This window comes from Penicillium vulpinum (assembly GCF_028829585.1).
Source record: "Penicillium vulpinum strain IBT 29486 chromosome Unknown utg000004l_segment0_segment0, whole genome shotgun sequence".
Classification (NCBI taxonomy): Eukaryota; Fungi; Ascomycota; class Eurotiomycetes; order Eurotiales; family Aspergillaceae; genus Penicillium; species Penicillium vulpinum.
In genome coordinates this window covers 3,159,397-3,187,286 of record NW_026643244.1, presented here as the reverse complement: position 1 = coordinate 3,187,286, position 27,890 = coordinate 3,159,397, and the positions used below count along the sequence as shown (strand labels likewise).

General features: G+C 49.4%; 7 protein-coding genes across 7 annotated transcripts; 3 read left to right on the top strand and 4 right to left on the bottom strand.

Moving 5' to 3' along the window:
* Nucleotides 1-564: 564 nt before the first annotated feature.
* On the bottom strand, nt 565-1,254 carry N7479_009695 (CAZyme family GT90; the record flags this gene model as incomplete). Its single annotated transcript, XM_057257388.1, has 2 exons — nt 565-1,020; nt 1,051-1,254. 2 exons carry the CDS (start codon nt 1,252-1,254, stop codon nt 565-567), a joined length of 660 nt encoding a protein of 219 aa, XP_057104846.1.
* Nucleotides 1,255-2,403: 1,149 nt separating this feature from the next.
* Nucleotides 2,404-3,762, top strand: N7479_009694 (Lipopolysaccharide-modifying protein; the record flags this gene model as incomplete). The annotated part of the gene is made up of 2 exons (XM_057257387.1): nt 2,404-2,778; nt 2,857-3,762. The coding sequence occupies 2 exons, from the start codon at nt 2,404-2,406 to the stop codon at nt 3,760-3,762; spliced, it is 1,281 nt and encodes a 426-aa protein (XP_057104845.1).
* A 1,207-nt stretch (nt 3,763-4,969) lies between these two features.
* On the bottom strand, nt 4,970-5,971 carry N7479_009693 (GroES-like protein; the record flags this gene model as incomplete). Its single annotated transcript, XM_057257386.1, has 1 exon — nt 4,970-5,971. The coding sequence occupies one exon, from the start codon at nt 5,969-5,971 to the stop codon at nt 4,970-4,972; it is 1,002 nt and encodes a 333-aa protein (XP_057104844.1).
* Nucleotides 5,972-7,041: 1,070 nt separating this feature from the next.
* On the bottom strand, nt 7,042-19,299 carry N7479_009692 (uncharacterized protein; the record flags this gene model as incomplete). The annotated part of the gene is made up of 9 exons (XM_057257385.1): nt 7,042-9,878; nt 9,926-10,623; nt 10,673-11,825; nt 11,878-12,575; nt 12,625-14,836; nt 14,898-15,118; nt 15,197-17,939; nt 17,986-18,627; nt 18,675-19,299. 9 exons carry the CDS (start codon nt 19,297-19,299, stop codon nt 7,042-7,044), a joined length of 11,829 nt encoding a protein of 3,942 aa, XP_057104843.1.
* Nucleotides 19,300-19,642: 343 nt separating this feature from the next.
* On the bottom strand, nt 19,643-21,979 carry N7479_009691 (transcriptional regulator family TF; the record flags this gene model as incomplete). Its single annotated transcript, XM_057257384.1, has 4 exons — nt 19,643-21,094; nt 21,157-21,188; nt 21,248-21,825; nt 21,882-21,979. The coding sequence occupies 4 exons, from the start codon at nt 21,977-21,979 to the stop codon at nt 19,643-19,645; spliced, it is 2,160 nt and encodes a 719-aa protein (XP_057104842.1).
* Nucleotides 21,980-22,825: 846 nt separating this feature from the next.
* On the top strand, nt 22,826-24,474 carry N7479_009690 (MFS transporter; the record flags this gene model as incomplete). The annotated part of the gene is made up of 4 exons (XM_057257383.1): nt 22,826-23,034; nt 23,090-23,468; nt 23,516-23,593; nt 23,644-24,474. 4 exons carry the CDS (start codon nt 22,826-22,828, stop codon nt 24,472-24,474), a joined length of 1,497 nt encoding a protein of 498 aa, XP_057104841.1.
* A 2,022-nt stretch (nt 24,475-26,496) lies between these two features.
* N7479_009689 (Zn(II)2Cys6 transcription factor domain-containing protein) lies at nt 26,497-27,594 on the top strand (the record flags this gene model as incomplete). Its single annotated transcript, XM_057257382.1, has 1 exon — nt 26,497-27,594. One exon carries the CDS (start codon nt 26,497-26,499, stop codon nt 27,592-27,594), a length of 1,098 nt encoding a protein of 365 aa, XP_057104840.1.
* Nucleotides 27,595-27,890: the final 296 nt, after the last annotated feature.

Here is a 27,890-nt window from a genome sequence, read left to right as displayed (position 1 = left end):
CACTTGCTCTGATAGGATGATCCGCTCTCCAGTTAATCCCAACACGCTAACGCTGCGATTAGAATTTGGCCATTGTGGAGTCGTGTTATTGAATCAACCCGGAGGCGGGCCGCACAGCAATATATCCCTAAGTCCAAAAAAGCCTAACTTTTCTTATGAGAAAAGTAAGCGATTATAAAATAGTCTCGGTTATTGACCCGCTAGACCAAAAGAGTGACTGGGCTTTGCTCGCTTTGGGAGGATTGCAGTCAAAGGATTGATCAAGTGGAAGACTCAGTAAGAATGCTACGATCATGAGTATAGTAAAGTAGCCTAGGACCTAGCTTAAGTCTGCCATTCCATCTTCCGCATCAACATAAAACTCTCCCAGCTGAGGCCTCTCCAAACATCCCTGCCCTCCGCATCTTTTTTATAGAATTCCGGCTCAAAATCACTAACAGAAGCCCACTCCCGAATCAATCTCCTCCAATAACAAACCTGTGCAGACTGCGTCAAGTACCTCTCCCGAAAGACGCGAACAGTATTATCCGCAATGCGTTTCGCCTCCTCATCATGCTTCCTCAATCAAGATATCTTTTCCTCAAGATCTTCCCAATCCCGCTGAATTTCGACAAAGTTTTGCTCGGGGCCATCTCTTCTCATAAGATGATAGGTATGCTGGATCCAATCCAGAGTATGTGAAACAACCACACTCCGACACATCTGTAAATACTTCAACCGCCCCGAATAACTATTTCCCTCTGTCTGTGCGATAAATTTATATCCACAATGCTGCGGCATTATTTTATAATCATTCTTCATACTCTCATCATCACCCCATCCTAGCTCCTTGACATCAGCCCATTCTTTCCCCGCCGTGACGGACAACAGCTTATCCCGAATCTCAGGCCCCATTCTGACAACACCGCGCCAGAATAATTTTGCTGATTTGGACGCCCACTGTGTTACGCTGTTTTGCTCGTCTTGCTCGATTTTCATAAGGACCTCCTTCGTCGATCCAGCTTTTATCTCCGGCCAGGACTAGAATCCAAAGTCTGGTATTAACCATACCAGTTCGTCAGTTGCTTGTCGGGCGTAACCCCATAGTGCGACGGGCTCAATCCGGTCATCTGTATTAAAGGCAAATTCGATATTGGAAAGAGGCTCCGGGGATGTCACGAGAGCGCGATTTATAGCTGCGAGCGTTGCGAATTCACAGGACCAAATTGAGCCTTCTTTTGCTATTATATAGAGCTTTGGGGCACTGATTAGCATTATACTTAATGTTATTTTGATAAAAAATATAATAATAAAAAGGGAAGAAGATGATGATTTTGGGGAGGAGGGGTGGGGGGTACAAACCTGCATATCATAAATCATCGCCCTAACATATCCGTTCTTGGGCTGAATCGAATCAAGCTCAGTAATCGTAATCGGTTTCGAGGCTCTAACCTTTTTCGCCCGCTCAATTTCAACGAATAATTCTGGGAACGCAGCATCGCACTGGTCCGACGTCAGAAGCAAATTATCTCGGTCACGAGGATAACTCCATCGTCCTTCCAGCGGAACTTCTGTACTTGGCTTCGGGCTTGGTGGTGATAAACCCCAATTTCCCGATGTCGTGCTTTTAGTTTTGCTGAACTGATTTGAACTCGGGTAGGGGCGCAGGTAGAGCAGTAAGCCCAGGATGAATAGTATACACGTTGCGAGAACCAGGTACTGGCGGATCCGCGCGAAATTTATCATTTCAGTCGGGCTCTGATGACGGTTAAGGTTGTGGTTATAGTTGTCAGGGGGAAACCCATGGGGGATGTGATCTAGTATAAAGCGTGCTGGATAACCTTGCGTGCGAGATAGGGCGGTGTGAGCGTGGGCGGCAAAGATGAGAAAGGCGGCCTGAAAGTGGAGATTGACGAGTTATTTGTAGCGAAGATCACAGAAGCTGGGCCCCGACTGTTGTACGGAATGTCCTCTCGGCCCGGGCCGCCGGAATAATGATAGCAAACCAAAAGTGATTCGGTTCGACTTGGATGAAATGTCAATACATCAGAGTTTTTGAGAAGCACCTCTATGTCTACAAAGACATACGCTTCATACTAACCTAAAGGCTTGGCAAAGATCGTATCATCTGGTCATCAAGTGCAACCTCCTGGATCTGGGTGATCATTATGCGAGTCATTCGAATAGTGGGTATTTCTCCTGTCCTATGCATTTGGCCCCTACGTCGTAGCCGCGCTCGGGTACAAATCCCCTTTCTTGGGCAATTAAACGTTAATTACAATATATTACAACCATGTTATCTATGTTGTATTAAAAATAATGATGGACGCTAACTGCGGTTCCGCCGGTCGCCAGTTGGGCCGAGTTCACAACACTCATTGCTGATTGCGCTCCCTTTATCTTCTTTCACGACATCGCCAATTCATGGAGTGGCGCAGTCGGTATTCAGAAGCCTTCTTGGCTACTACGAAACGTCGCACTATCCTTATCATAACAGCGTTCCTCTTTCTGGCGACTTTCGTCTGGTACCGACAACCAGTCACTGTGCACAACGTGGGCAGTAATGTGCCTGGACGAAAGTTGCATTATGGTGGCCTATTCAACGGGACATGGGACTACCAAAGGGACAAAGATAATTTATTGTTTGACCAAGGGGAATGCGAGCAAGCATTTCCAGCGCTTTTCGATGAAATTGAACGAGCAAAGCGCGACCGCCAATCTCGTCCAATTACCTTGAAAGAAATAAACTCAATCACCCCAAAGAATGGGTATGTTCGAGCCATGATTTACGACCAACAAGTGAGTTAAATGGGTCTCTGTTCAGTTGTCGCCTTTTTGGATGACAAAAGTCATTCTAACTCTAGACCTTTGCATCAGCTTTACGTGATTGCCACGGAAGGTCACATCTATTCTCGTGAAATTGCTACGCTCCATTCTTTGCACCGAGCTATCATATCGTCGCCTGAAAAACTGCCCAATATTGAATTCGCTTTCAACTCAGATGATCGGATCGAATCGGTTGCTCTTTGGGGGTATGCTCGCCAGGAGGAGGATACGAATATTTGGCTTATCCCCGATTTTGGGTATTGGTCCTGGCCGGAGACCAAAGCCGGTTCAATGAAGGAAGTCGAGTTGAAAGCCGAATGGGCTGAAGAGGCGGAGGGCTTATCATGGTCCAACAAAACCCAGAAGATCCTATGGCGGGGCGCAACCATGGGGTTGGAATTGCGAGAGAAACTCATAGAAGTGGCAGCTAATCAACCATGGGCCGACGTAAAGGCTTTGAACTGGAAAGACCACGACAGCATGACACATGACCTCAACTCAATGTCCGAGCATTGCGAGTACAAATATTTGGCTCATACTGAAGGGAATTCATATTCCGGTCGGCTGAAATACTTGCAAAGCTGTAGAAGCGTGATTGTAGCCCATGAGATAGCCTGGATCCAACATCAACATCCACTTATGCAGTCTTCGGGTCCTGATCAAAACTTTGTTACGGTCAAGCGCGATTTCTCGGACCTTCAGGCCAAGATAGCATGGCTGCAAACACATGACGAGGATGCCCAGCGTATAGCGAACAACAACGTCAAAACGTTTCGGGAGCGTTATCTTACCCAAGCGGCCGAGGTTTGCTATTGGCGTCGGCTGATTGAGAAATGGGCTGAAGTCAGCGATTTTGAGCCGGAGTTTTTCAAATTGGAAAAAGGAAAGAAGGGTTGGAGAGGTGTTCCAGTGGAATCGTTTCTTCTGGAGAGAAGGTTGGATTGGGATCCTTACTGAATAGATTTCGGCGACATGTCGGCACTAAAGCGGCGCTCGCCCCATTCTCACCCGGGTGGCACCCCCGCACTACTTGCTGTAGTTTAGCCACACGCCGGTGAGTTAGTAGTTGGGTGGATGACCACTAGCGAATCCTCACTGTTGTATGTTTTTTGTTTTTGATTCGTTAGGAGATCCTCCCATCTGACCGCCCTACTCTTTAGTCAGCCCATTCACCTGAATAGTTACCACTATTCTACACTATAATAATTCTCACGCCCCTAAATCGCTAACGTGTCCTTCCCTTCCTATAGGTACTCCGTACTAGTTTTTTTTTTCCATCTATAGTTAGATAGAAAAAAAAGATTAACTCACGCTCGTTAGAACTGCGGATTTGTAGTCAATTATATGATTACCTAAACACAGCGCCTTAACCACTCGGCCACACTTGCTGTTATTGTAATATCTCCCCAACAATCTTTTTAATCTCTATAATGCCCTAATAGGGAAATTGTCGAATAGCTAACTATAGAACATTTAACTATATCAGACATAATTACATAGGTAGCCCCTATCAATTACGGTTTAAAAACTCCTCTAGATCCTTATCATTCTTCAAATACCGCTAGTTTGTACCCTTAACTATTTGTTCTGGAACCATCAACGAGGTAAAGATCTTGACTCCTCGTACCAATTTCAAACACAAAAAGGCATGTGACATTTTTGAGCCAGCATCAGGCGAATAGGACTAGACTTCCGTATAACCCAGTTTGGGTCGAAGCCCGACCTAGAACCCAACCCAGACTGGCTCTAGGTCGAAAGCTCATAACCCAGGCATACCCATGGGCCGTAGGGGTTATAGACGGGCACTCGAAAATCCAAACAGCCCATCGCCTACCGTGGACAGGCGATAGGTGACCACGGTCATACTCAAGCTGTTGTATGTTTTTTTTTTTCGTTGGTTAAACCGCACTTCTACCAGCAGCTTTATATGCATATCTTATTCTCTTCTCAAAATCACAGGCCATAATGTTTCCATCATGTAACAGGACTCTTGTGCGTTTAAGGGGCAAAGACTACACACTTCCCTATACCATTGTGCTTTGCCCCTTCATCAAAAGCTTCCTTCCAATGACCAAGTTGAAAGACTTTCGTGTCAACGAAGTCTTTGCCTTGAGGAAATAGACCATTCTGTAGCATTTTGATGATTTGTAATACGGTCTCTCGTTCATACATCATTTTTCCTTTGGGCGGATGAAATTTCAGCAAAAGTATTGTAAACTCGTCCAAGGGACTCACCTTTCAGTGTGATGTTGTTGACCAAGATCTCCGAAACGGCGATGTTTTTAGTGGATCCCATCAAACTGACTCTTCCACCTCGACGTAATGCTCTTATTGCACTTCTCGTGTGTGTCGATACAGACGCCTCCGATGGCGTAATATCCAAAACAGCATCCACAGTACCATAGGATTTAATAGCAGTGATATCCTCATATTCATCGCCTGTTATTTGTACGGTCTCAATGTTCGCCCCTAGCGACCTGCTTTTGATATCCTCCTTCAATTTGGTCAGCTTTTCAGTGTTGCGACCCAATGCAATAACCTTCGCACCCATCGCAATCGCGACTTGCACGCCTAGGCTACCATAGAACCCTGTTGCTGGGCATATAATGATAGTATCGCCCGGCTCGAGTTTAATGTCCCTGAGCCCACCATACGGCACAAGCAGAAATGCGATATACACCAAGTCCTGAAGTGAATATCCTAAATCGCTACACAATCTTGCTTCGTCAAGTGGAAAGCAGTTCTCCAGTGGTACCTTGGCGTACTCTGCGAACGTTCCATCCCGCCAAACGTCCCGCATTAACTTTTTGCTGCCATCACTCGGCCCCTCATAGATAGCGGACAAGAAAAAACTTCCCGGATCATCGCGTGCACGTATAACGCAATCAACATAGACAAGTTGTCCGATTTGCAAAGTCGTCGCGTCAGATCCAACAGCAGCGATATGACCAATTGCGCCGAAACCACCTACAAGCGGCGTTGGAAATGGCATCGGACGCTTACCATTGTAGGTCTCACGATGATAAGGTAGGATTCCAGCTGCAGCAATGCGGACAACAACGCTCCCGGGACCTGGTTGAGGTGTTGCCAGATTTTTGATCTGAAAACCGGACTCGCGGCTGTCAAGAACAAGAGCACGGTGTTCAGAGGGCAGTAATTGCGGCATGGCGTGGAGTGAAAAAGAAGGGCTTGGGTGAATTGACGACTATTCGCAGATGATTGATCTTTTAACCACGGCAAGGGTTTTGTTTGTTTTGCCGAGGGCGACCTTGTACTAGCATTGACAATAGGAGCTCGGCTTAACTATCCCACCGTTGATTATAAATTGTCGGAATATTGTCGGAATATGCCCAGATACCCGGTTCTTGCCAAGCAACCCTACCTCCTTTCGTGTAGCCCAGTGGGCTTTGAATGGCCCATTATTAGGGCCCAATATAAGCCCTAAACAATACAAATGTTCCGAAAAACGTGACTCTTCTAATTACCTTATGTTTACACCCCGTTTTTAGCCATTAGTTCAAGGTAATATTTTATGATCTGAATCGATTCGAAATCATTTATTAGTTAGATTTATATATCACTTCAAAGATGATAGGAAGCGCGTTATTTGGATAAGTTTTTAATTACAAAACTTCACTTAGAAAGTGATAGTATAAATCTCAAATATATATTCTACATCAGAACATTAATATTGAACTTTTCCGCGGTATCTCGGCCTCTAAAGCTCGAATTTTATTTAAAATTGAATCATATACTTACGTAGCTAATATAATTGTAAAGTCGGAAAAATTTGAACTCTATACAATGACTAGAAGGTCAGAATACAGCGATTACCAGATACTAGTTGAACCCCCTGAATGATCAATGGGCCCGGGGTTGGGCCTTAACAGACTGGGCCCATAGCCCATTTGTGGGCCCCTTGGAGGTCCACCCCAAGAGGCCAGTCGATTTTGACGCTGAGTGAATATGTTCCAAGTTGATCTATACGATTAGATAGGTATGCTAGATAGTTTAATCGTATAATACTCGAATTGATAGACTGCGACATTGCCCATGGATGGCCACTACTATATTCGCCCACGGGCGATCGGTATCGTCTACCCCTAGATGGATCTATGAACACCAAGGAGTACATGCAAGGTCAAGAACAAGAAATAGAAAAAAAGAAATCCACGATCAATAAGATCTCATTCATCTATAAAATATACGAAATTCTAACATCATAGTCCGAAAGACCTAGCGCCTAGTAACTACCTGCCCAGTCTTCGAACCCATCAAAATATGCTGGGCTGTCAGCACATATGGGAACCCGTTCTGCTTCGCCTTCCCCATCCACTGCAGCATATCCATCGCAGGCAGCGATGCCCATACGGGGTTATCGCTCAGAGCAGCAGTGGAGCCCTTGATATCGAACCGGTGGTTGGGGGTGTATAGCACTTCTGCGAAGATGGGCGCATCGCTATTGATATCTTGACTCTTGGTCAGAATAGCTTCGGATGTCCTCGCGATGAAGCCGGGCGTCGGACTGAGATCCATGTGGCCGGATGCACCCTCGAGATCGGGCCGTGCACCGACGCGCTGGGCACATTCGACAAAGTCTTGTTGGACGACGGAGTCGACTGTGTAGGGCGTGTCTGCCGATGCTGCGCTTGGCCTGTGGAGGTACACTGGAAGATCAAACTGCTTCGACACGGTATGAAGGAACCTTTCGGCCGCCAATTTACTAGTCAAATAGCCATCGTAGACATCCCCGGCAGCCATCTTATCCGCGTGGTCGGCGACAGCGCCGGACGAAAAGAAGTGGAGGGGTATACGGCGTGGGATACACAGACGAGTGATGTCACGGACGGACTGGAAGTTGACAGCTCTCAGCGCCTGGTAGTCATCCCAGAAAGACCGATTAGCAGCACAGTGCACCATGATGTCGGCACTATCAGATAAGTAGCTGAGCTCATCGGAAGTCAGACCAAGATTGGCATTGGCGAAATTGCAGGAGATGGCCGTAACCTTCTCAGATTTGGTGAGTAGCTTGGTCTTGTCACGGACAAGACAGATCACTCTGGATACCTGGGGGCTTTCAAGAAGAGACGGGAGGAGATGGCGACCGATATACCCAGTTGCTCCTGTTAGAACCACCGTCATGTTGTTATTTTGCGCAAGGGTCGTGGCACTCTGTGCAAGATCAGCCCACGATGCCGGCACAGACATTTCAGCCTCCCAGTTGACCACACTTGCACCCGTGTCTTCTAGAAGGCGCGCCATGTCACCCAATGTGCTAGAGTTCATGAGATCAGCGAGTCGTGGCGAAAATCCGAAGGCTTCCTTGAGTCGTCTTTGGAGTTTGACAAGCAGGAGCGAGTTTCCTCCGACATGGAAGAAGTCCGTCTCTGCGCTGATGGTAGCACCCGATGCCACCAATATCTCTTCCCATAATTGACAGAGTTTCTTTTCCTGGCCATTCATCTGACCTGGCTCAGAGGGAGCTGAGCTCAGAATATCTGGCAGAGGAATATTGTAAAGAGCCTTGCGATCGGTCTTTCCATGCACGTTCATTGGGACGCTGTCAATGGCAATGAACAGTGAAGGTCGCATGTAATTGGGGAGGGGTAGTGCCGCATTGATATCAATGAAAAGCTTGTCACTAGACTCGGACTGTGATGAAAGAACAACATAAGCCACTAAGAACTTCTCGGCGTCTTCGCCGTGGACGGCGACAACTGCCTGAGAGACCTTGCTACCTGCGACTTTCAAAATAGCATTCTCGATCTCTCCCAACTCGATGCGGATGCCACGAAGCTTAATCTGATCGTCCCCGTTGATCCGGCCCTCATAGATGAGGGTGCCATCCTTGTTGAGGCGCCCACGGTCACCGGTCCGATATAGTCTGTTCCACCCATGCGACTCAGAGCGTTTATCCTGCATGTTGCTTGGAACGGGGATGAACTTCTCGTTTGTAAGCTCTTCTTGCCCGAGGTATCCTGCCGCGACTCCGGGCCCGCCAACGACAATTTCCCCGGGAACACCAATCGGTAGAGGCTGTAACGCTTCATCTAGGATGCAGACAGAGTAGTTGGGGAGAACGCTTCCGACTGGAATTGGTTGTTCAGTATCAGCAAGCGCAAAATCGACTTCGCCTTTCGTAAGGGCAATAGTGGCCTCCACAGGGCCATAGAAATCGCAGAGCTTGAGGCTACTCGAGTTCAAATCCCGGAAGCGTCGAACAATTGACTTTGGCAAGGCTTCACCACCGACAAGCGCCAATTTCCAGGAAGAGCACCGAGAAAGAATGTCCGACCCCGCGTCGAACCACATACCATATTCGGTCGGTGTGGCCAGGGTATGGGTAATTTCCTCTTGCTCCATGATCTTGGTAATTTCATACGGGTCACTGCGTTGCTCAGACGAAGCCACGCAGAGGGTTCCCCCGTTGGCAAGAGCCGTGAAGATTTGATGCAGAGAGAAGTCAAAGCTGAGGGCGATTTGTTGGAGAACCACGATCGGACCAGCGTTCTCAGGTTCTTTGACTGCCTCGGCATTCGCTGCAAAGCAGGAATGGGGCAATACAATGCCCTTGGGGACACCCGTGGACCCGCTGGTGAACAGAATAGCTGCAGTGGACTCTGCCCGGGCTCTGTTAGGTACTTTGGCACCGGGGCTCGTGTGGATATCAGAAACGTTGACGATGACTGCCTCTGCTGCCTGAAGATCCGGCACTTGAGCCTCTGTCGACTTGTCATGGAGGATAACTCGCGGGCGGCCGACGTCAACAGCACCTGCAAGCCGCTGCAGACCATTCTTCAGATCTAGGGGAACATAGGCTGCCCCAACACGGAAAATAGCGAGTAGCGAACAAATCCAGTCAGCGCTTGGCTCTTGGAACACGCCAACACTGTCACCCTCAGAGACATGGTCAAGGATGGTGGCAGCGATTGTGTTGACTCGGTCGGACATTGCGCTATAGGTGAGCGCCTTTCCATGTCCATCCTTGATGGCTATGACGTCAGGGTGTGCATTAACCATCTCCTCGACGCGGTGTGCGACTGTTGCTGGCCATTCAAGGTCTAGTTCCGGGCCTATAGAAGGTTAGTCGTAATCTCACAGAAGGAGAGGTGTAACAAACCCTTTCCCACAGCTAACGCGTCATCAATATCTTTCTCTGACCATAGCTGAGGCGATGACAGATCAACATGATCGGCAGGCTTTTTTGTGGCCTGTTCCAGGAGATTCACAAAGGCACCAAGCAGCAACTCCGCTGCTTCCTTGGAATAGAGGGCTTCTTGCACTTTCAAAACGACCAGCGACTCTCCAGCAACGGTATCGAGCACCTCCAGTTGCAAATCATAACCTGTAGCGGCGTTATTCCAAGAAAGGTCCGCGTCGCAACCGGCAAGGCGCGATTTCTCGTGGTCGCTCAGCCGGTAATCCATGAAGATCTGGAAGATTGGGGTGTGCATGGCGGAACGGTCGATTCCGAGCTCATTCACAAGAACATCGAATGGGACCCGCGAGTGCTGGAGAGCAGAATAGACCTTGCTCCGGGTGAGCTTGACGCCTTGATCGAGTTTGGATGACTCTGCCCGGTTGAATTTGAGCGGTAGCAGATTCACGAGACAGCCGATCGTGTTGATGGAGTCTTTGTCTACTCGGTTCGAGTCCGCGATTCCGACAAAGAATTCGTTGGTGTCGGGAAGGAGTCGGAAGACGAGCGCTTGGAGAATAGTGAGGTAGAAATGGAAATTCGTGCTGTGAAGCTTGCGGGCAATTTGCTTGACCTTGCTAGCTAACCCAGCTTCTAGCCGGGTCGACACACGATGTTGCCTACACCAATGTTAGAAAATCTTCACCTCGATGCCATTGTCAAACTCACCGGTAGTTATCCAAAACTTTCCGCTTCGAGAGGTGCGAGAACGAAAATGGGTCAATTGCACCCGGACTTTCACGAATGATATCACGGAAGAAATCGATGTCAGCCTGCATTACCCCAGATTCGTAGTCTTCTTTCTGTCTGCTAGCGAACATTCTGTATTGCGAGGCATCTGTGATCTGAGGAAGAGCTTTCCCGTTGTACAAACCGTCGAGCTCCAAGAAAAGAAGGTGCATGCTTTGTCCATCCAGGGCAATATGATGACAGCCGATGAGGAAGTAGTGAACAGTATCAGAGAGAGTAAGGAGAATAGCTCTGACAGATCCCCAGTCTTCCAGATCATATTCGTGGTTCTGCAACCTCTCCAGTTCGTCGACTGCATCAGCATCTGAATATATGCGTTTGGTCTCCAATTTTAGTAGAGGACGGGAGATAATTTCCTGCATCGGTGTGCCGGTGTCTCCATCCGACCAGAGGTATCTAGTACGTAGACTCTCGTGTCGCTGAACCAAGGTGTTCAGAGCTCGTTCAAAGGCCGAGATCCGGAGGTGACCTGTTAGGCGTGCAGATGTCGAAAAGTTGAATGGTGTCTTATCCTTCAAGAAATGATGCAGGAACCAGAACCTGGCTTGCCCAAAAGACATAGGCTCCCTTACGATACGGGAGGAGTGAATTATCAAGTCTCGTTCCGACCTGGCTAATCCATCTGGCCCCCCTAGTTCTTTGGAATCAAGGAGCTCGGCTGGAGTCAATAGTTCGACGGATGATGTTAGACTTTCATCTGGAGTTTGCAGTGGTGAGTAGCTGGATGTAGAGTCACTAGGTGTCTCAGAGGCGGCACGGTTAAACCTGGACTTTTCGAGTGGCGGTGGAGACGACGACGACGCGCTGGGGGTGTCAGCGTAGCTCTTCGTCTCCTCTGCACAAGTGATAGATGCAGGTATTTTGGAAATGGCAAGTTGGATGAGATCAGAAATCGAGCTGCCGTCAAGGATCTTTAAAACCGGAATATCAACCTCTATCTCTTTCAAAAACCACGAGCGGACCATCACAGCCACAAGTGAGTCTAGCCCCTGCTCCACAAGAGGCGTCGAGAGATTAACGTCCTCGTCGGCCGAGATCTGGAGAACCTTTTTGAGATTCACGACAAAGGAGTCTGTTATACAATTAGCCAAGCTCCCGGTCGTTTCATGCACTTAGTGACTTACCTTTAACAATCTCATAAATTGCATCTTCGCTTGTCATTCCCTGCAACTGTACCCGCACTTGTGCGGCAGCCTTGCCGCCGCCGACGTTGGATCCTTCTTCCGTAGTCAGGATGTAATGGGAGAATTTGATGTCTCTGGTATGGGTCTGGGGAACATCCAAGTCGGGTGACACGTAATTAACACCAGATACAATCTCAGCCTCGTCAAGTGAGTCTGGTCGACCGGAGAGAATTGCCTCTGCAAAGAGTATGCAGAAGTCCTTCTCCGACATATTGTTGTAGCCGAGTGTAGTGAAATACTCAAAGTCAAAGTTATCCTCCTGGGCGGCGTAGCCAACACCATGAACACCCGTTATGTCCATAGCGGAACCAGGGACTCCTCTCTTCTTGCGCTGGTACATGAGGGAGGTCATAAAAGTGTTCGCTGCCGAGTAATTGCTCTGTCCGCCGAAGCCGATGGCTGCGGTGATAGAAGAAGTGACAATGAAGAAGTCCAGTGGCGTGTCATGGAACAGTTCATCCAATAGCTTAGTGCCTTCGACCTTAGGCTTGATAACTCTGAGGAACTGCTCGTGAGTCATGTTTTCGAAAACACTGTCTTGAAGGATCATGGCACCGTTGACGACGCCACCAACGGCGGGCATGGTGCGGCTAATCTCTCCGTAGCAAGACCAGAGTGACCTTCGGCTTGTAATATCCCTGTATTTGGTTAGTCTATGGAATAAAGGGGGAAGAATCTTTTACTGACAGCGGCAATGTTCTGACTGTAGCTCCTTGCTGCGCCATCGCCTCGATGAACTTCGGGTTGACCCTTGGAGACCGGCTACTCAAGACGATGTACTTGGCTCCGTGGAAAATCATCCACTCGCATAGGGACTGACCCAGCTCGCCAGCCATACCAACAAAGAAGTATGTTCGATCGGGTCTGAAGATAATACCTGAATCGATTGGCTGAACTTTGACGGGAACAGATTCGATCGACCAGTCAACCACGGTCAAGGGCTCCAACACAGAATGATCGGAGACTTGACTCAGAGGAATTGTGATGGCCTCTGCGGGATATGTGCAAGTTTGGATTGCCTGCTGAAGAAGCTGACTGATCATGTCACCAAAGCGCGGATGGGGATCAGCGATATCATTATTGAGGAGAGAGCTTCGCTTTATGTGGATGCATTGAGACGGGAGGCACTTGTCGATCAGTTCAGATAGGGAATCTGTTTCAGCACCCCTAGAGAGATCAGCGTAGACGGAGACATCTGTTGGAAGGAGCTGCTTCAATTTATGCTGCGAAAGCCTCGGGTGGATATAGAAGCTGTCGGGGGTGTCTTTGTTGTCCTGACTGGTGATAAAAACAACCCTGACACCCAATGACTCTGCCCTATGCACAAGATAAGATCTGAACGGCTCGTCTGCCTCCCGCACCAAGAGCACTCCATCACCTGGCACAGATTTCAGAACCGCCTCCGCCAAGATATTGGCAGCGACGGAAGTAAGGAAGGACGAGGGACTAGGACCCATAGCAAGGCCTGCGACTGGTACACACCACTTCGATGGTACAACTGCTGGGGACTGGGTAGAGGATGAAAGCGCGAAAACTGGCTCGGAGGAAGAAGTCACACCGTAGATGAGACGGAGGAAGCCAGCGCTTCCAACCTTGAGAGATTGGAATGAGGAGAGAACGATGCGGATTGTAACACATTCTGATGATGGAGTATCGGGAAGTTGCAACGGTGAGACATCTTGGACGTCAAATGTCAGTCCATTCTGGATCATCCTAATAGCCGTCTGTCTGGGGTCGATCTCTTTGGTTATGGCGCGTCTGTGAGAGTTGTAACGCTGGTTTTTGTCGGTGCTGGGCAACAGTCTCGGAATGAGCGCGCGTTGATCCTGCATAACAACCTCAGGCTCTGAGGACCAGAGAAGGGCTTCTTTGTTAGATCGCCATTGCCTCAGAAGATGATGCCTAAGCAGAGCTTCAGACAGGGTATTGGCTGTTGACCCATCGACAGCTTCAATGTCGATCAGTTGAAGATTGATATTCGGATATTCCGTCTTGATGGTTCGCCCGATGCCCACCAGCATCATGGAATATGGTTCATCCGCCCTGGAGCCGCGGGAAACCAAGAGCAAAGTCCCCGCTACGTCAAACATTTGCTGTAAGCTAGTAAACTTCTGCGGCGTCAATGTCCTCATAAACGGCTCATCAAGGTCAGTCAGGCAGAGAATGCAAACCCCATGAGGTACCTCGGAGCTAGAAATCATCAAATCTTCAACAATCTCAAACATCATGACTGCAGAGAACAAACGAGATACATTAGTCATAACCTCCTCAACAAGTCCGAAGACTGATAGTGTCGTGCCGCCAATAATAACCAGGGTGCCCAAGTTATCCTCGGTTGGCAATGAAAGAGGGTTGCGGAGGAGAGCGACTCGATCATCAACGGCCTGGGAAACAAATACTGTGACGGGAAGAGACACGCTGATATCGGGGGTCACTGTATCAATGCCCGAGAAGCCTGTTTTCTGGAGCACAGAGTCCCACTGAGGCAGTGTCAAGCTGGGACCCCACGGTCGTCCAGTCTCCGCCGCCGCCCACCAGCCTGGCAGGGTCCCCATGGTCATACCACTGAAGAGAAGTTCGCAATTTGTTACCTCCAAGGTGAGCAAGTAGCCACCGGGCTTCAGCAGCCGGCGTACATTCGCCATGGTTTGCTCCATATCAGCGGAAATATGCAGAACATTGGCAGCAATAACGACATCATACTGGCCTTCAGTAAATCCTTGCTCACTTGGTGGGAATTCAGTGTTGAAAGTCTTGAAGATCATACGGTTAGAATAATCCTTGAAGCGCTCCTCGGCTTCGGGGAAGAAACCACTGGACACGTCAGTGAAAGTATATGTTCCAAACGCTGAGCCAACTTCAGGCAAGATTGTCTTTGTCGATGCACCCGTTCCAGCTCCTATAGCAAGTTAGGTCTTCCGCTAGATGATAATTTGATATGCAGAAGCATCAAGACTGACCGATCTCAAAAATATGCATTCCCGGATACCGGTGCGCGATTTGGGCGACGATTCGACTCAGCCAGCGGTTATTTGGTCCAGCTGCCAGTCCATTTTCGTAAAGCGCGAGCATCAGCCCGTCTTGATTCATATGTTCTAGCATGCTGGTACCGCTGCGGATGACTTCAACCAGATGTTCGCCGACGACCTCAACAAAGCGGATATCTTTGCGGCCGACATATCTAATGCAAATCAATCAGTTGTGTATCCAATGTAGCCCCTTTGATGAAGACTAGGTAAAATAAAAGTCCTTCACTTACTTGCTCAGCACTTCAATGATGTCTGCTCTCCCATCGTTGAGACATTCAGGGGGCACCTTAGGATGTTCACCCTGAGAGACCATACCAATCATTCGATCACACCATCGCATAAAGTATCTAAAATGGGGCAGAATCTGATCACGCTCTTCTGGGGTAATAATTTCGGCCGCATTTCGGATATACCAGAAAGCGATACGGTCAATGTCCTTGTAAACCTGTGCTTCGTAAGGTGAGATCATCTCGCCCATTGCTGCAAGCTGTCCATCCGGAACGGCAAGTTTCATCTTGAAGCTTGAGAATAGTGGCAGGTCGTCTTTAGGAGACGCTGGAGAGAATGGAACGAGGCATGCACCTTCAATCTGAACGCATGAGTTCTTGCCATCTGGGGTGTATAGGTGGATATCTGCAGTGACGCTTCCTTGGATGTTGCTGCGAATGAATGTTTCGTATTTGAAGGAGCCTTGCTTGCCCAAAGCGAGAGGGCTGAAGTGGGGATTGAATACCAGCGAGTCGATCCGAGTGGGAACGTGAAGGGACCAGATCTGGCCATCGTCGGGGAAAGCCCATGCCGCGAAAACGGTTTGGAGGGCGGTGTCAAGCATTCCCGGATGGAAGGTAACATTATCCTCCCATAAGAGGTCAGACTGGTCCTCGATCAGACCGGTGGCATATCCTGGCTTGCGCTGAATGTGCGAAACCCCGCGGAAGGGCTCGGAGTAATCATAGCCAATCTTAGTGAGGCAGCGGTAGAACTCCGTGTCTTCAACGGTAACCAGATTGAAGGGATCTGACTCGTATGTTCCGAGTGTCGCTAGACTAGACCTGCCGAAATCTGCAATGATCTTTCCTTTCGCGTTTAGGACCGCATTTCCATCAGTATTTGATATAGAGTAGCATGCGAACTTGGCGGTCATGGTTTTTTCAGTTGTCTCCACTACCGTTGCATTGAAGAGAACTTCGATACTAGCTCCATCATCACCGAAAGCAATTGCGCGAGCGATTTCAAGATCAGCAACCCTGATACAAGTAATATCTTTCTGGGTGGTGAGCTGCTTCGTTGCTTCAATGGCCATAGACACGTAACCCGTGGCCGGGAAAACCATTTGACCCTGCAGCCGATGCCCACTGAGCCAAGATATCTCGCTCGGACGAAGAATGTTTCTCCATTGAAAGTCCTGGGTAGTGCCCGCTTCGGAACATTGCGTACCAAGCAGTGGGTTTGGGGGGGTTCGGCGGAACTTATGGTGGTTAGATACACGGGACCCAGCCCAATATTCGCGTTGGTGGTCAAAGGGATATGATGGCAAAGTGGTGAGAACCTGCCTGTTTGCTTCAAAGCCAGACAAGAGCTTGTCGACCGCATCGAATTTAATGCTTCCGGACCCAAGATGCATCCAGGTAAAACCAAGATTCGCGGACAGTTCGTGGACATCGTGTTTGGCTCGAGACAGAAGACCTGTGTAGGGGGCTTCACATCCAAACTCCTCAAGTGTAGATGTTGCTGGACCCTTCAGTGCTGGGTGTGGACCAATTTCAATGGTCATGTCGAATGGTCCAGCCTCCGAAGCAGCTTGACCGACTGCACCAGAGAATAACACCGTGTTGCACATATTATCAACCCAGTAGCTTTCTGTGAGATTTGCCTTGGACATTCTTTGTCCCTCGGTAACACTAGAAAACCACACAGGACCTGTCCCATCGCTTGGAAGTATCCCGCAGGACTTCATGGATTGTAGGTAACGCTCTGCACAGGGTAGCATGTGCGCTGAGTGATAGGCAGTGTCAACCTTCAGCTTTCTCACAAACTTCTGCTCGGTCTTCAGCACCTCAAGAACCTCATCAACGGTGGCCTCATCGCCGGATAGGGTGATACTAGAACTGGAATTCACTGCCGCGACCTGAATACGACCTTTGAAGCGTGGGTCGGCGCATATTTCCAGGGCTTCTTGCTGCGAAGCACCAACAGCCATCATGGCACCTTTCTCGCCATTTGGCGATGACGCATGCTTCGCGTGTAGGCCACGATAGTATGCGATGCGAACAGCATCCTCGGCAGACAGGAGACCCGCAGCGTAGGCAGCTCCAATCTCGCCGGACGAGTGGCCCACGACAGCTTTGAAGTGAACGCCCGCAGCACGAAGAATATCTACCAGCACAACCTGAATAGCAAGGCACAGAGGCTGTGATACTGCTGCTTCTGCCACGCGCGAAGTCTCATTGCCGGCAAGCAGCTGCTCCTTGATTGTCCAGGCGGGGCGGTCCTCTGTAGGTAGGCTTTGGAGAATCGAGTCAAGCGAGGCAATTCTTTGTTGGGCAAAAGTTGAGGTCTCGATGAGACAGGCTCCCATCCGCGGCCACTGCGCTCCCTGTCCGGTAAACACACCAAGGATAGCTGGATTATTGACCTGGGGGCGACGAATGCTCAGCTCCGACTCATTAGGAGAGTCATTCGCCATACTGTTCAGCTGACCAGGTAGCCCCTCATTTTCGTGGACTGGAACATATGCTCGGTAGGGTAGTGTCGAGCGGCGCGTGCTCAGAGTACTTGCCAGATCATGGAGATTAACCGCAGGGTTGGCGGATAGGTAGCTTGAATACGTGGCGAGCATGTTCCGAAGGCTCTTCTCTGAAGCTGCAGAAAACAGCAGTGGTGTGACATTAATCACTGAATGAAGTTCCGATGTCTTTTCAGAAGCTTGCTCAAAACTTTCAATGATGGCGTGGGCATTGGTTCCACCAAAACCTACTAGAGTCAGCAATTGACATGATATCAATCGAAATTGCCTTACCAAAGCTGTTGACACTCGCCCGCTTGACCTGACCGGAAGCCAGCTCCGGCCAGGGCACAGGCTCAGTTGGGATGTGTAAATGTGAGTAAAATGGCGCGACTTTGTCGCTTAATTGACTAAAGTGAAGGTTAGGCGGTATGATACCATGCTTCATGGCGAGTGAGGACCCAATTAACGAGGCTAGGCCAGCTGAGCCTTCAGTGTGCCCAATCACAGTCTTGATTGAACCCACCAGGAGCTTTGTGTCATTCTGCAAGCCATCGGGAAATAGTGCTGTCGATATGGCCTCCGCCTCTTGGGGGTCACCGGCCTGAGTTCCAGTTCCGTGTGCATGGAAAAATTGGGGACGATCGCGAGGCTCATTGATGTCCAGCCCAGCTCGGCTGTAGGTGTCGCGAATAAGTGAGGTTTGCGCAATATTACTTGGCATAGTGAGTCCGGTAGTGCGACCATCCTGATTGACCCCAGTCTCACGAATGATACACTCGATGTGATCTCCATCGGCAAGAGCCTGGCTCAAGGTCTTCAAGACTACGGCAGCAACGCCCTCGCCACGGGCATAGCCATCGGCAGCCCGATCCCACATCGCGCACCTTCCACTTGGCGACAGCATTCGCAGGTTTGTCTCAGTAACATACATGTCTTATAGTATTAGTCGCAACTCAGTCAATGAGAGGGTCTGTACTCACTAGGGCTGAGAATCAAATTAGTTCCGGCCGCTACAGCCAGAGAGGATTCACCGCTGCGCAGGCTCTGCACGGCCTGATGCACGGCAACAAGGCTGGAGGAACAGGCCGTATCGATGGTCATCGAGGGACCATGCCAGTCAAAGACGTATGAGATCCGGTTGGACACGATACTCCGAGCTAAACCAGTAGCCGTATAGGTTGGCAGGGTCTCGACATCACTTGCCACCATCGAGGCCCAATCATCGCACATCATACCAACATAGATGGCGGTGGAGGAACCACGGAGGTTCTCCATAGGCAGACCCGCGGTGCAAATGGAGTCATACACAGTCTCTAGAAGTAGACGCTGCTGTGGATCAACCGCATCGCTCTCCATCGGCTGTATATTGAAGAATGGCGCATCAAACTGGGCTACGTTCTCCTCAAGAAAGTAGGACTTGGTGGCGTTCGTGGTACCATGGTGGGTTGCCTCAGGATGGTAGTAATGATCAACGTTGAAACGGTCGAGAGGAACCTTTTTGGAAATGTCGCGAGGGTTTTTCAGCAGCTCCCATAGCTTGCTTGGGCTATCACACCCTCCTGGAAATCGGCAGGCGGTTCCAATGATGGCAATTGGTTCCGGCATGGAGGGCAAGAGGCGTTTATATCAATTCGTGTTGAAGAAACCGATAAGCTGCGAGAGTACAAAATGATTGTTGAGGTTGTTGATTGACAATAAGGAAAACTTGTTCATTATATACACATGTTTCGTTGTCTTCGTGGTATGTTGGTCGTCTCATGAGGCTTGAGCGAATTTGGGGCCATACCAGCTAAGCTGATATCCCACCGAAAAATTCCGAACACAACAACACACCGAACTCCACACTATGCATGCATGCTCTAGGCTTAATCCTGCCGTAGTTTGATTTTGACCCACTATTTTCTAGTGAGTGGCATGTTTGTAGAGGAACATAGTTGCAACAAACCTTCTACCATTGCCATGCGAAGTTCGGATCCATCATCATGCCTGAGCCTGGGAACATCTGACTAGAGCCCATGAAAGGGAATCCATAATACAGGTTCTCCTCGAGACCATTTCCATTGATTCCACCGGTGGGAAAGGGCATAGGTAGATCTGATACATCGTAAGTAAGGATAGAGGGGGAAATGACGGCTAACTGACCTGAATTTAGGGCAAAATCAGTGTTTATACCCTGGCACTCTGCGCCTATATTACAATCACCCGAACGTTGAGCCAAAATAATGCCAAGAGTATCTGCTGCTGTCTTTGCTTCTGCCGATGAATTCCTTGATCGCATCCAGATACCGTGTGCTCTTGTTAGCGCTCCCATAATTTGGTCCAAGTTGTGGCCATCGGTAAGAGTGTCTGAGCTACTGTGTCTCTGTCGCGCAAGAAAGCACAGTAGCATGGTAGCTGTCAGAAACTCATGCTTCATGAATGAGGAAGCTCGCCATCGTATCATATAAAGCTGGCCATCCGGGCTAGTTTCCTCGTCGCATATTCCCTGGATCTCTAAAATACCTAAGGCTGCCTCTATGCAAGAGGTGCGCGAGTAGGAATATGATGTCTGACCATCGGAATATGAGGCTAGGTCGGGGCTTAAATACTTGCAGTGTAACATGATCTGTCCCTTGTGGAACATCAGTCTGAGGAAAAGACGATGCATAATCACTTGCGGGGGATCAGTCACCGCCGCCGCCATGGCCTTCATGCGGAGATAACCGGGGACAGTCGCCTCCGCATCATGCAGAATGCGATCTAGTCGCATTACCTCGTCGTAGACCACTGGTCGCACCGAGGCAGTAAAATCGACGATCACACCTAAGGCGGCAAAGATACGACGCCGAGCAACAATATGTGAAACCGTGGTGATCTCGGTCTCTGACCTAGATGGGGGAAGCTCGAGGCAATCCTCATCAAAGTCCGAGTCATTCAGATTGCGGGGTTCTATGGTGTCACATTGCCAATCCTTGATCATTCGTGGCATGCCCATCTGGGTGGAGATCAGGATATCCCCCTGCAGGATGGTGGCCCATGCCCGCCGGCGCATCTCTCCTGCAAATGGGGATATCCCCGGCAAGTGCGAAGGATCCCGGTGGTACCCCATACGCAGGGCTATATTGACTGAGATTCCGGAAATTATCCAGATGTCCCGATCAGCATCCTTCCGGATGGAATACTCGATAGTCAAGTAGTGGTAAAGAGTTTCGAAGACGTAGCGCCCGGATTTGGTGTACTCGCCCAGAATAAGACATTGTACTATCTTTTCGCGGTACATATCCACCAATGGATCGCGATCTCCGGAAGATGAGCTGGAGTCTGCTGCACTTGAAGCCAGCACCGCGAGACATATCATAGAGAAAAGAAGACCCAGCCATATGATCGAGGTCTGAGATGGGTTCTCCCAAAACCGCTCATACTACAGTCATTACCATTAGAACCAAGCTCTAGTTATGTTATTTGGCGAACTTTTCCGCATACCTCACGTGAAAATTGACCACTGTGCAGACAGGCTAAAGAGTATGATGCCCTATATTAGTCTATTTTCACACATTGCAGGTCGGGGGCTTACATGGCGCCAAGTCCAATCGATTAAAATACTGAGAAATGTAGCGATCGACAGCTGGTCTATCAGGCAGAGCTGCCAAAATATCTTCTTTACTCGCTGATTTACTTCCATACAGGAGGAAAGTATGCAGCATAGCAGGCTTTTCAATCTTTCCATCGTCTTCCCGTTCAAGTTGCTCCTTAATGTCGGCGATCCCATCCAATATGGCGGCCCAATGAGTTCCTCCAACATACTGGGCATCTGAAGAGCTAAACCATACGCTTCCGCCGTCAGACTGCCCCGGAGAATCTTCAGGGCTGATGATCCCTTCCGGCGAGCCTTCCCGGGGCTGATCCTGGGTAACCGATGCGACGGGATACTGGTCTGGGGGGTCTTGGCCATCGGAGGTGGTCTTCTGCATTAGTGAGACGACAATCTGCTCCAACTGACCCAGGCGGTCCTGAACGGTTGCTTGAGGGCGACCCCTATTGGTCCCATGTGGCCGAGGCGATTGTGAGGCCTGATTGCTTGGATAGGCACACGAAAGCGCCAATCCACGAGTGGTGCATGTTGAACAGGGTTGTTTGCGATCGCATCGGAGCCTATCGGAGAATTTGGTTAGCTAACATCCAGATAATTGAAAATATTTGGTACTTACTTCCTCCGACGACATAAATTACAGGAGAGCTGGGGTTTGCTCCGGCGATTGAAAGGAGCCGGTTGGAGGTTAGGTTCATCAGCGGGCGGAGGATCCATCGTGGCTGTCAGGAATATGCAGGTGCACGGTTTCTAGCTGTCCGACCGTTTAATATTATATGCAGTATGCTGGGCCAGCCACCACTCTAGCAGTCAGGTCGTTTGAATTAAATGGAACGTTCCCTGTTCTAGCCTCTTCTTCAGATGTGTGGTGGGATGGGCGGGGTATATTTCTGCCGTAGAGCTCGTATTCTCACAGGGATGGTGGCAAAAGGGGCAGAGGGCAGAACCAATAGATAGAGATATTAGGGGCAATGAGCATACATTAGTACGAAGAATGATGGTAGATGGAGAGGCATCCATGTAGTCGGGTTGTCTGATGGTGATCGTCTTAGCCTGATCACTCGTCTGCCAAGCTCTAACTCTATCCGGTAAGGCGCGGGTGATGCGCCGAAGACCCATGGATCAACAAAATTTCTGGCCAACCGGACGAACTTGCAGTTGTTGCCCCTGAGGTCCGTGCGTTCCTCCGTCTTCTCCTCCGCACACCCATTCCTCCGTCTACTATTCCATCATTTGAATCCACTTCCCTCTTATTCTATATACGACTCCACAATCTCCGTCTATTCATCCGCTCCGTTTCTTGCTTTTTTATTGCCAAGATCAACTAATTTGAGCAGCCATGAACCCTCCGAAACTTGGTCCTGGCTTCAAGCCCGTCGGCCCGGCCTTTTGTGATGCGGAGGAAACGATCTGCACTCAACCTATCCGTGGACATAGATCCCCGAGAAAACAGATCGCCCACCTCCGTTCTGATCAGGGGGCATTCTCTGTCAGTACAAAGGCACAGAGCTAGTCTATAGACGACGATTCCTCTTCATCCAACCATTGAGTACAGCCTGCAGAATGAGTCCCTCTACCAATGAAGAGACCGAACAAAATTTGGTTGAAGCCAACTTGAAGACAGATGAGGAGGCGGTCAAGCTGCCGTCGCGTAAACCACAGGACGACGTCGTGGACTGGGACGGCCCCGATGACCCCCAGAATCCCCTCAACTGGTCTAACACCAAGAGTTTTGGTCATGTCGTGATTGTGGCTGTCTTGTCGATGGTCGTGTAAGTGGGCCCCTAGGAGAGACAAAACAAACACATGTACTAATCAAGGTTCTAGCAACATCGCCTCGACCATGGTCGCTCCGGCGATGGCAGGTGTGTCTAGGGACTTGGAGATTACCGACATGACCCTGGCAACACTCGCCGTCAGTATCTATCTGCTAGGATTTGCATTGGGCCCCCTTGTCATCTCTTCGCTCTCCGAGATGTACGGGCGCCTCATCGTATACCATACATTCAATACCATCTTCGTCATTTTCGTTATCGCTTGCGCCCTGAGTCAAACTACGGCCCAATTTCTGGTCTTCCGGTTCATATCTGGTTGCGCGGGAGCGGCGCCACTTTCCCTTGGTGGTGGAACAATTGCCGATGTTATCCCGATCGAGAAACGCGGTGCGGCAGCGGCCTTGTTTGGCCTAGGTCCCCTTCTAGGACCGGTAATATAACTTCAACCCACTGAATTGAACTATGCTGACCCATATAGGTTTTGGGACCGGTGATTGGGGGCTTCGTTGCCCAAGGAAAGGGCTGGCGATGGACCTTCTGGGTGGTCGCAATCGTCGTAAGTGGTCGTTTTCTCGAGTGGTGTCGACAACACTAACACTATAACAGGGAGGAGCAGCGGGTATCGGGACACTCATCTTCATGCGCGAAACGCATCCTAACACTCTGTTGGAACGGAAGGCTGCGCGCTTGCGACGCACAACCGGCAACCCTCACCTCCGATCTAAACTTGATCGCGGCCTCACGAACCAGCAGATCATTGTCGCCGCCCTCGTACGCCCTACCAAACTTTTGATATTCTCACCGATCGTGCTTGGCATGTCCATCTATGTGGCTCTCATCTTCGGCCTTCTATACCTCCTCTTTGCTACCTTCAGCATGGTCTTCGAAGGCCAGTACGGATTCACCACCGGCACTTCTGGTCTGGCCTACCTCGGCCTTGGTATTGGCGAGCTGGTGGGGCTGGTCGTCTTCGGAATCCTTAGTGACCGCATCTTGAAGGCGAAAATGGCGGCGGACAATGTCCAGGTACCTAAGCCCGAGTACCGGCTGGTCCTGATGATGTGGTTCCCACCAGTAATTGGACTTGGGCTGTTTATTTACGGTTGGACGGCATATTACAAGGTGCATTGGATGGCTCCGATCTTTGGGACGTCCATTGTCGGGTTTGGGTCCTTCTTCGTGATCATGCCATCTCAGCTCTACCTAGTAGATCTCTTCGGGTCAGAAGCGGCAGCATCTGCATTGGGGGCTAATATTCTCCTCCGCTCGATGTTCGGGGCCTTCTTGCCGCTGGCCGGGTCTCATATGTATGCGGCGCTCAACTACGGATGGGGTAACACACTGCTAGGATTCCTGGCACTGGCATTTGCTCCCGTGCCGATTTTCTTCTATCGGTACGGAGAATGGCTACGGAGTCGGACAACAGTCAAACTGTGAGGCTTCTGCTGGATATTTATAGATAAGGCTAGACTATGTTAATCCTGGCGTTCTGCAGCCACGCGGTTGGCAAAATACCAGGGGCGCTGAAAATTCGTCCAATATTAATAAGACTCTATCTCCAAATTATTAACCCCCGAAGCCTACTGGCTCCAGGGCTCCTACGAAAGTAGTCATAAGCTCGGATGTGGAATTTTGAATTACCCTTTCGGAATCATTCCGCCCCCATGTTTTCAAGGCTCTACACAATATCACTACTATTCAATTTGGTGTTGTCTGTTTGATTTCCATGTCCAAAGTTGCTCGAAATTTAGTACTAGCACCTCGCATTATTCCGCTCCTTTTTATGTCAGGTAAGGTTTCTGAGGTCCTTCATAACCAATGATACCCCATGCACTCGCTCTCGCCGGGTGAACGGGCAATATTTTGGCATAGTCCGGAGTATATATCCCCGAGATCCTTCTAGTATCTATCGGCTTCACCGGGGCCCTTGCTAGTTTTTTTTTTTTTCTCCGTTTTTCCTTTTCCTCTCATCTAATTTCAATTCCATATCTTAGATTCAATCTTACTAGCCCTTCTAGTTGTTGTTCTAGTGCGTCTCTTGCTAGGGCCTACCTACCCAGATAGGTAATTAATCAACTTCGTAATTTCCTTGCTCCGCATTCTTCCAATGCCCCCATTCAGGCCACCTTACATGTGGCGCACAGTCGGCACATGGTATGCATGACAATGGTCCCTGGCCGTTGCAATCATGTGCCAAGCCTTCTTGTTGCAAATACCACACATGTAGATGGTTAAATATTCCCACGTGGGGTAGGGTAAATAGGCATCACTGATAGAATTTGAGCTACTTTACTTTGCCTGTCGGAATAATGCGGTGTGCTGTCAGATTTCTCGCCCCCCGGAAACCCGACGGCGGCGCCCAGGCATTGTTGCACCACAAGAGTCTATGAGTCTGCATGAGTGAGATTGCCGGGGTGTTAGCACAGCGATTTTCTGGCTGCATTAAATACATAATGCATAGTGCATAACCGGAGGCTCTTCTGCCCTTGCGACATTCGATGCATCAGATACGGTATCAATTGCGTGTTAAGGTGGTTCAGGGGCTTTCCCAACCGCCCCATCTCTACACAGTGAGAGACTTTCTTCGGACAAGGCTTAGAACAAGTCAGTGTAACCCATCTGACGTGTGATCTCACCTGCAGCGAAATTGGCCCCCAGTCAGAAGGATTACGACGGTACTTGAGCAATGCTGGAATTAGTCATGGAGTTGAGCTTCCTGGCCCTCGGTCCAGCGCTACCCAGTGGTGGGATGCCAGGCCCACTTTCTATCTGGCGTTCTAAGGTTGTGGTCAACTTCCAAAAGGGACATTCAGCCCAGCAAAAATCCTCGCTTCGGAATTACTTGATAGCCACCGGGCAGACGGCCCCCCGGGAAGTAAATTAGCGTATTCTTTGCATGGGGATACGGAAGTACCATGCCCCCACTTCGTATTTGTTGGCGCTTGAGTATTTTGCCCTAATTTTCCGAAGGATCAATGATTCTTCAGTACCATGATGAATGTTCCATACACCACTCGGCCTGATATTAAGGGCCTGAAAGTAATCAAATACTCAATATATGGTTAATATGGCGATTTATGGCGATTTATCTTATAATCAACGAAAGAAATGAGATTCCTTCCAAAGCCCATATACATTTCCAACTCTTGTAAAATATAGTATATATTATCATTGTACTAGTTGGTTAGCGGACTTGGCGTGTTGGGTAAGATAGCGCTGGCAACACGAAGGATCCTGAATCCTGAGTTTTTCTTTAGTTGAATCCACTTAATCGTAACGTGTATATATAGACATTGGCCAGGTCTGCTCCACTGACGCCAACAATTCTAGGTTTTCAGTCAATGCCAATTTTTGCCAAGTCGTCAGACCACATTTTGCTCCATCACACCTGAAAGACAATCAGAGTAGTCAAGAAGTGGCCTCATGAGCTTGAGTAGCCGTACCGAACATCTAGCCAAGATGCCAGTCGCTCCCACATCTGTGCAGTCATACCGCACATCGTGCGACCGATGTCGACTGCAGAAACTGCGGTGCGTGCCAGTATCTGATGATGACTGCTCGCACGCGTGTCAACGGTGCACGCGCGCCCGAATGCCTTGTGTTTTCAGTCGGCGAGCTCCCAGTGGGCGGCAGCCCAAGAAGTTCGACAGGATGGAAGATATTCCCCACACCTCCTTACCGGGATCAAACGCATCGACGCCGCCATTGGAATTTCCCAGGTTTCCCGCGTTGCGGGACAATCCTTTGCCGCCGATCACTGGTGTCGATTCCATCACCAACCAGCACAACCTGGCCGATCGAGCGCTGGATCCGATGCTAGCGGAGCTGTTATCCCATACCCCGGGAGACAATATGGTCATGCCCGTTCATATGTCATTCCCTATTCAAAAGGCACCATGGTGGTTTTCGCCCGAGTCGTTGAGCCTAGAGCTTGAGCATACAAAATCGAGCAACTCCTCAGACCAAACATACTTTAACCAAGCCGACACAAACCACACAGCAGAAGAACTCAACATACCAAACACAAGGAGCATAGTCCCCGAAAATCTGAGTCCCTCGGACCAAATTCAATCCACTCAAGTCCGAGGGTTCTCTTCAATCCTCGTCGCAATGACGAACTACACAAGTGATCTCCACCGGTACCGCGTAGCAAAGATCGATTCAAAACACAGCAGCAGTATATATGACTACCCAATCGGCGGAGCAACCTATCTCGCACAGTGGTTACGTGAAATTGTGTCTCGACAAAAATGGACGCGAACCGAATTTCCCAGCCCTAGCCCCGATAGCGATGATCTCGTGGATACACCCACCCTCCTGATGATTTTACCCTGCTACATGTCCCTAGTGAACATATACGACACAGTGTTCTACGATCTACGTCAGCTGTTAGCCATACTTCCAGACCCGTCGTCAACATCATCCCGAGCTGAGCTACCGTGGGACCTGCGACTGGGTGACCTGCCTTTAACAAACGATGGGTGCGTGCGGATTTTGAACGCCGTGCAAATATTGCTTGATGCGCTGGATGCTATTGAAAATGATATCGGTATGTGACCTCCATGTTTGTCATATACTGATTGTAACTAACAATATCATAGAACGCGTCCAAGGCTCCAACGATAGCATTATAGATTCGCTGTTCAGAAAAAATGTCAGCGCTGGCGCGGCAATGGAAGGTGGGCTAAGTGGGGGACTGAGAGCGAATGTTGAAGAGCTGCAAGGGCTTTTGAGGCAAAATCTAAATTTGTAGACCAAAGGTATCTATATAGGAAGCATAGAATAGATACACCATACCCACAACACTTATATTGTGGGATACCCACACACATCAGTCTATATATATGTAGGAA